This window comes from Salvelinus sp. IW2-2015, unplaced genomic scaffold, assembly GCF_002910315.2.
Source record: "Salvelinus sp. IW2-2015 unplaced genomic scaffold, ASM291031v2 Un_scaffold1701, whole genome shotgun sequence".
In the NCBI taxonomy this organism is placed as follows: Eukaryota; Metazoa; Chordata; class Actinopteri; order Salmoniformes; family Salmonidae; genus Salvelinus; species Salvelinus sp. IW2-2015.
The window spans coordinates 44029-52651 of NW_019943094.1; the positions used below are offsets into that span (position 1 = coordinate 44029).

At 44.8% G+C, this 8623-nt stretch overlaps 1 protein-coding gene across 1 annotated transcript in view; it reads right to left on the reverse strand.

Moving 5' to 3' along the window:
* Positions 1-5133, reverse strand: part of LOC112071719 (neurexin-3b-like) — a 15855-nt gene extending 10722 nt beyond the window's left edge. The window contains exon 1 of the mRNA XM_024139159.2: positions 3915-5133. Coding sequence (XP_023994927.1) covers positions 3915-4653 — 739 coding nt within the window. The 5' untranslated portion in view covers positions 4654-5133. The remainder of the gene's footprint in view (positions 1-3914) is intronic.
* Positions 5134-8623: the final 3490 nt, after the last annotated feature.

Genomic DNA, 8623 nt, shown 5'->3' on the forward strand with positions numbered 1-8623 from the left:
GTGTGTGTGTGTGTGTGTGTGTGTGTGTTCGGCTTGCCTTCCACATGCAAACACACACGCAAAGTGAACACGCGCAGACACACACACACACACACACAGTGAACACGCACAGGTCTGATAGATTGCCCCATTACTCATTAGTGTAACACATGATGCTGCATCAACAGCCTCAATCAGCGTAACACTACACAGACACACAGAAAGAACAGTTGCGTCTCTAATGCTAATGGGGATTATTAGCAATGTTGGAAAAATATGATGTCTGTACTGTACAACAAACAGTACATAAAGCCTGCCTGCAAGTGCAAGACTGTCTTTAGAAAAACAACAACAGAGCTTTAGCAGTAAGTGTTGTTGTAGACACACTGTGGCAACAAAATCCTCCCTGTAAGACGTTGTCGATTGCTGATGTCAGTTTGAATTTAGTGTGGTATTTGTCCCGTCATTTCTGCTCTCATTATCCTCCCAATTATGCTTCAGAGTATCCATGGTGTAATCAACAAGCAGCCACATCAGCTAAGACTGACACAGAGACAGACACAGAGAGAGAGACATGTAGAGAGAGAGCGAGACAGAGAGGAAGAAATAGAGAGACCAGAGAAAGAGAGAGAGCTAGAGAGAGAAATAGCCTGGACTGCTGTGTGTGAGCTGGACACCAAGGGGCCAGTCTAGCTAAGGCTGCAGCAGAGGGCCGTTCTCCTGTCTAGTGGCATTTGTCCTCTCCGTAATAGGGCTGCTGTGTTGTGAATTATAAACTCTGTCCTGGGGCGACGACATGGCCCTCTATTCAACTGTTGTCCTGAATCACAAGTAACCTCTTCAATCTAGGTTGTTTTAGCACAAGGATGTCATCGCCCCCACGGCCTGAGAGAAGCTCTCAAATGACTGGATGGATCTCTTCTCCTCTCCTCATTGTTAGAAAGAGGCAGAGAGAAAATAGAACCAGGCCAAAGGGTAATGTCCAGTCACTGAGTCTGACTACAGTGCAGCAGACATGTTGTACAGTGGTCCAGCTCATGAGTGTCTGACACAGTGCAGCAGACATAGTGTACAGTGTCCAGTCACTGAGTCTGACACAGTGCAGCAGACATGTTGTACAGTGTCCAGTCACTGAGTGTGACTACAGTGCAGCAGACATGTTGTACAGTGTCCAGTCACTGAGTCTGACTACCAGTGCAGCAGACATGTTGTACAGTGTCCAGTCACTGAGTCTGACTACAGTGAGCAGACATGTTGTACAGTGTCCAGTCACTGAGTCTGACTACAGTGCAGCAGACATGTGTACAGTGTCCAGCACTGAGTCTGACCTACAGTGTAGCAAGCAGAATATGTTGTATCCAGTGTCCAGTCACTGAGTCTGACTACAGTGTAAGCAGACATGTTGTACAGTGTTCCAGTCACTGAGTCTGACTACAGTGCAGCAGACATGTTGTACAGTGTCCAGTCACTTCGACCACAGTGCAGCATGACATGTTAGTATTCGTGTCCAAGTCACGAGTATCTGACCACAGTGCAGCAGACATGTTGTACAGTGTCCAGTCACTGAGTCTGACTACAGTGCAGAGACAGTATTGTACATGTCCAGTCACTGAGTCTGACTACAGTGCAGCAGACATGTTGTACAGTGTCCAGTCACTGAGTCGTGACTACAGTGTCCAGCAGACATGTGTTGTACAGTGCCAGTCACTGAGTCTGACCAACAGTGCAGCAGACATATTGTACAGTGTCCAGTCACTGAGTCTGACACAGTGCAGCAGACATGTTGTACAGTGTCCAGTCACTGAGTCTGACTACAGTGCGGCAGACATTTGTACAGTGTCCAGTCTACTGAGTCTGACCACAGTGCAGCAGACATGTTGTACAGTGTCCAGTCACTGAGTCTGACCACAGTGCAGCAGACATTTGTACAGTGTCAGTCACTGAGTCTGACTACAGTGCAGCAGACATGTTGTACAGTGTTCAGTCACTGAGTCTGACTACATGTGCCACAGACATGTTGTACAGTGCTCCAGTCACTGAGTCTGACCACAGTGACGCAGTACATATTTGTACAGTGTCCAGTCACTGAGTCTGACTACAGTGCAGCAGCTGTTGTACAGTGTCCAGTCACTGAGTCTTGACACAGTGCAGCAAGACATGTTGTACAGTGTCCAGTCACTGAGTCTGACCACAGGTGCAGCAGAATTATTGTAACAGTGTCCAGTCACTGAGTCTGACCACAGTGTAGCAGACATGTTGTAACAGTGTCCAGTCACTTGAGTCCTGACTACAGTGTAGCAGACATTTGTACAGTGTCCAGCTCACTGAGTCTGACCACAGTGCTCAAGACATGTTGTACAGTGTCTGTCACTAAGTCTGACCACAGTGCAGCAACATGTTGTACAGTGTCCAGTCACTCGGTCTGACTACAGTGAGCCAGACATTGTACAGTGTCCAGTCACTGAGTCTGCATCACAGTGCAAGCACATATTGTACAGTGTCCAGTCACTGAGTCTGACCACAGCTGTAGCGGACATAATTGTACAGTGTCCAGTCACTGATTCTGACCACAGTGCAGCAGACATTGTGCTACAGGTGTCCAGTCACTGATCTGACCACAGTGCAGCGAGACAATGCTTACCAGTGCCAGTCACTGTGGGTCTGACTACAGTTGCTAGCAGACAATGTTAACACAGTTATCAGGTCAGAGTCTGACTCACGACCTGAGCAAGGATATCATTGTACAGTGTCCATCCCCTGAGTCTGACCACATGCCAGCCAGACATGTTTGTACAATGGTCATCACTGAGTCTGACCACAGTGCAGCAGACATATTGTACAGTGTCCAGTCACTGAGTCTGACTACAGTGCAGCGGACAAATTGTACAGTGTCCAGTCACTGAGTCTGACTACAGTGCAGCYGACAAATTGTACAGTGTCCAGTCACTGAGTCTGACRACAGTGCAGCAGACATGTTGTACAGTGTTCTAAACAATTCTAAAATATATACGGTAGCACCCTATATTATTACTGCCATTAGTATGTTGTGTTTTGGAATGCTAAGCATAGCAGTGGAGTGTAGTAACTGATATCTACAAGAACCCAACAGGGGGATAAAACGCTTCAGTCTAAGGTAGTGAACCACAGTGTGCATTCATTCCCTCCTGTTTCAAGATAGTTGTGTCGTCTTTCGACCGTGTGACTCTGACCTAACCAGCCAGGAAGTGACCTAACCAGGCAGGAACAGTAAGTGGGTCAGCAGTCAATCAAACTCACACTGGTTCTCTATACCCATAAAACCCAGATGAAAGAGAAGAAGAACATGTGGTGTCATCTAGAGATGCATTAGTTTCCTTTGTCTCATAAACAAGGCAGAACTGAAGGCATGAACTGAAATAGGAATTTACTATGAGCCTTGTCAGAGTACCACATCTCGATAAGATACATAGCAGAGATAGCCTAAGTGTCCAGAGGGAGGAAGATAAAGATGTTACTTGTTATTCAAACTATTTTGTGCACTTATGGTCCCTGTAAAACAAATATTTGGATGGGAAGAGAAAGATCTGAACTTTGTAATATGACTCTTATCAAACAATACTGCATCCCTGTACAGATTTCTCCTGAAAGTAATAATAGGAAGAAGAGACGCTATTTCGTCTCATACCACTTCCGATATAACGCCCACATACAACAAACATTCCATTTTAAATCAACTGTGAAAGAGGAACCACCCACACAGAGAAGTCCTGCATACTATTAGCAGTGAATCTGTGTCTCGTAAATTATAAATGCAAAAAACACAAAAATGTGGGAGTGTGTTCTTCTAACATGGAACGAACAATGTAACAAAAACCTTTGAGATAATATGAAGTTATCTCAATATAAATACAGTGTAAATAATGTATAGTTACACAGATTTATTGTTACTTATCTACAATTAGTAACATAAATTGGTTGGCAAGACAGAATCATCTCACCTTGGCTGCAGGTCCTTCCTGTATATCCCGTGTTGGAGCAGTCGCAGTAGGGTTCTCCATCAGCCACGGAGCAGGTGCCTCCATTCTCACACGGGTTCCCCGTACAGAGACCCATCATCTCCAGACGTACCTTCTGACTGTTGATCAGCTTGGGAACCTTTTTCCCGTAATTCAGATCTTTGATAACTCCTCTGAACGGAGGCAGCTCTCTAACCGTTGGCAGGGTGATGACCGAGGTCCTGATGTCTCCGGGTACGCCCCCGAGGAACAGGTCACTGACGATCTTCATGAACTGGCGCTCTGGTCGAACATCCTGCGCCTTGGTCTGCCCGTCCAGGGCCAAGACCGTTCTGAGGTTGTGTCGGCTGACCATCGCAAAGTGCCAGCAGCTGTCGTTGACCGATTTGTCAGAGGTGACTGTGGTCTCAGCGCAATCAATGCTGAAGCGAAGCTGGAGCTTCCCTTCCGTTACGGTGAGAAGCAGGAAGTCACAGTAGCCGCCGTCGTCGAAGTAGAGGATCAGGGCGTCGGACACGTCTGTTTTGAACTGGAAGGTGAGGTCACTTCTGGTGCTGGCGTCCCAGCGGAGGTACCGTGCCCACTGGCCCTCAGAACCCCTGAACTCCAGGCCCTGACACAGGCCCAGTAGAGTACTGAGAAGCAGAATAACACACTGAGGGAGACTAAAGGGATTCATTGTAGAAACAAAGATGTAGAGCTATAGGGTTATGCCAGTTGAGGTTAGAGGTTAGAGGGAGAGATCCTTTAGATTCGGAATACCATCAGAGGTGTTTTCAGTTCAATGACGGATATAGGCTATTCAATGTATATATCACCTGCTCTAGTCAGGAAGGTGACGCAATATCCTTTAGACTGTGATAAAGATCTGATATTGAAATCACTGAAATATGGGAGACCATTTAAATCCAAGTCTGAGCTGCAGATAATAGAGAAGAAACATCTGTATTCCTACTAAGGAGGATAACCTTGAGAGAATCAGTCCTTAGTGTGTTGAGACTGATCCTTAGTATGTTCCGTCAGTGATACAGAGGCCCATCGATGAGTTGTTTCCTTTGAGGCGACTGCAAGGATTAAAACACACAGCGGCCATTTTGGGTCAAGATCCGTAGCCACGTCCCATAGTACTGTACTTCCTAGTCCAGTTTCAGGCCTTACAGAGACGTCACTGCAAAACAACAGAAATGCCATTATTCAGCATACACAACACACCTGTGAATCTCATCTCACCCAAAAACATTAATTGACTGTAGGTTGCAACAAAAGTCTGAAATCACCATAAACATTTTGCTGCCAGCACTTCCTACTGGAGAATTTATATATATTCACTTACCCTTTGGCCTCCCATCTAGGGTATTAAACCAGCCCAGCTGTTTTTTTTCACTGACTATTGCCAATGTAATTTCATGGGAATGATGTGGAGAGATCACTTGAAAACTAAATATATTCACTGTTGCTTTCAGAGTCATTCCAAAGGGTAGGTTTCACAGAGCAAATGAAATGTGACCATACTTTATCACACATATATCAACAGTGACGCTACACTATATATACAAAAGTATGCGGACAGCCCTTCAAATGAGTGGTTTGGGGTATTTCAGCCACAACCGTTGCTGACAGGAGTGTAAAATCGAGTGCACAGCCATGCAATCTACATAGACAAACATTGGCAGTAGAATGGCCTTACTGAAGAGCTCAGTGACTTTCACCGTGGCACTGTTATAGGATGCCACCTTTCCAACAAGTCAGTTTTGTCAAATTCCTGACCTGTAAGTGCTGTTATTGTGAAGTGGAAAAATGCCCGGGGGAATACTACCTGCCCCAATGCATAGTGCCAACTGTAAAGTTTGATTTAGGAGGAATAATGGTCTGGGGCTTTTTTTTCATGGCTCGGGCTAGTTCCAGTTCCAGTGAAGGGAAATCTTAATGCTACAGCATACAATGACATTCCAGACGATTCTGTGCTTCCAACGTTGTGGCAACATTTTGGGGAAGGCCCTTTCCTGTTTCAGCATGAAAATGCCCCCATGCACAAAGCGAGGTCCATACATAAATGGTATGTTGAGATCGGTGTGGAAGAACTTAACTGGCCTGCACAGAGCCCTGACCTCAACCCCATCAAACACCTTTGGGATGAATTGGAATGTCGACTGCGAGCCACGCCCAACATCAGTGCCTGACCTCACTAATGCTCTTGTGACTGAATGGAAGCAAGTCGCCGCAACAATGTTCCAATATCTAGTGGAAAGCCTTCCCAGAAGAGTGGAGGCTGTTATAGCAACAAAGGGAGGACCAACTCCATATTAATGCCCATGATTTTGGAATGAGATGTTTGACGAGCAGGTGTCCACATACAGTACTTTTGTCACGTTCCTGACCTGTTTTCCTTTGTCTTGTATTTATTTTAGTTGGTCAGGGCGTGAGTTGGGTGGGTTGTTCTATGGTTGATTTTCTATGTTGGGATTTGGTGTTCGGCCTGGTATGATTCTCAATCAGAGACAGCTGTCAATCGTTGTCCCTGATTGAGAATCATACTTAGGCAGCCTGGGTTTCACTTGTGTGGTGTGGGTGTTTGTTCCTGTGTCTGTGTTTCGGCCACACTGGACTGTTTCGGGTTAGTCACGTTTGTTGGTTTTTGTAGTTTGAAGTGTTTTGTTGTTTTTTCATTAAAATATGAACACTTACCTCTCCGCATCTTGGTCCGATCCATGCTCCTCGTCTGAGGAGGAGATCGACTACGACAGCCGTTACAACTTTTGGTCATGTAGTGTATTTAGGCCTATATAGCACTTGTATATATATATATAACCTATATAGCACTTGCAAAGTCATCAACAGCTATTGTTTCAATTAAACCCAGAATTCAACTAAATATAGACAATACAATAGGCCTAGGGTTTCAAGCTCTGGTTCATTTAAAATGCAACGCTATTTAATGATATTGAATTTTATTTTGATTGTCAATGCAACCAAATAGCAACATTTGAAACAGATATATTTTCTGCTTGGATAGTTCCATCTGTGCCACTGACTTAGTCTGGTTTTAATTCCAGTTTGAATTCAAACTAATATTATATGTCAACCAAAAATCGAAAGAATAGGAATAAATCAAATCAAACATGGGCCCCCGTCGCTCACGAGGACTGTGTGCTCCAGATTTCCATGGCCGACGTGAGTGTAAGAATATGTCGAAGATAAATACACAACGCAGAGACATAGTGCGAGAGGTCAAGAGCTCAGAGAGGTCAAGAAGACGAGAGGTCAAGAGGACTAGAACTAACAATCAATGGAAATAGTGTTTTTTCTGTAATAGGGAATGATTGATCAATGGTTCAGAGACATGGGAGGAATATGTCTTCTGAAATAGGATACTTGTTATTTGGCAAATTGGCTAGTTTTATTGCAAGGAATTCTAATTGGTCGACCACAGGCTAGGGCTGGGTTATAAAACTACATGCTGTCCCTTTGTTCTGTGGAGAGAATCACAGGAGAGAATCACAGGAGAGAATCACTGAGAGAACATAACTCAGGACAGGAGAGAATGACCATCTACCTCTCCGTATGATTTGTCCTCTTTGAATAAACCTAGTTTCCTACCCCTGATTTGCTTTGGAGTTTGTGTTATTGAAGAATAACATAAATTGCTAACATGAGTAAGACATTTAAGTGTGTTAACCCTCGCAGGGCTGCCGGTCCAGACGGCATCCCAAGTCGCGTTCTCAGAGCATTCGCAGACCAGCTGGCTGGACAAGATGGAGCCGATAGACATGGCCGTCCTGTTTCTGGGTCCTAAGGAGCTTTGCAGTATTTATTAGAGCTGTAGTGTTATTTCTCACATTATTAGCGCAGAAGGTTTTTGCATTATTACATACAGCCATAAATAACTTTTGGATATCAGAGCGGCAGTACCTCACCAGCATTTCGAATTAGATACTTTGGAGATTGAACTTATATCAGACGCTGCTCCAAGACACCACAGGCGGAGAAGAGATATTAGGAGTGGACTTTCAGATATGGCAGCTCTGCTTCTAGGTCCTAAGACTTCTAGTCCGACTCAGAAGACATGCACACCATCCTTCGCTTCCTAGTATATTACTATCTTATGTTCAGTCTCTGGATAATAAAGTAGATGAGCTCAGAGCGAGGATCTCCTTCCAAAGAGACATCAGGGACTGTAACATACTCTGTTTCACGGATTCATGGCTCTCTCCAGATATACTGATCTCGTCCATACCAGCTGGGTTCTCAGTACATTGAGCAGACAGGAATAAAGAACTCTCCGGGAAGAAGAAAGGTGGAGGTGTATGATTCATGATTAACTGCTAATGGTGTGATTGTGGTAACGTACAGGAACTGAAGTCCTTTTGTTCACCCAACCTAGGAATACCTCACAATCAAATGCTGACCCCATTACCTCCCGTGAGAATTGTCTTAGGTCATCATCACAGCTGTGTACTGTATATTCCCCCTCAAGCCAATACCACGACGGCTCTCAAATAACTACCCTGGACTTTGTGCAAACCGGAAACTGCATATTCTGAGGCCGCATTTATTGTAGCTGGGAACTTTAATAAAGCAAACCTGATGCTACCGAAGTTTTATCAACACTTTGCCTGCAGTATTCGCGTGTTAAAAACTCTCAACCATTG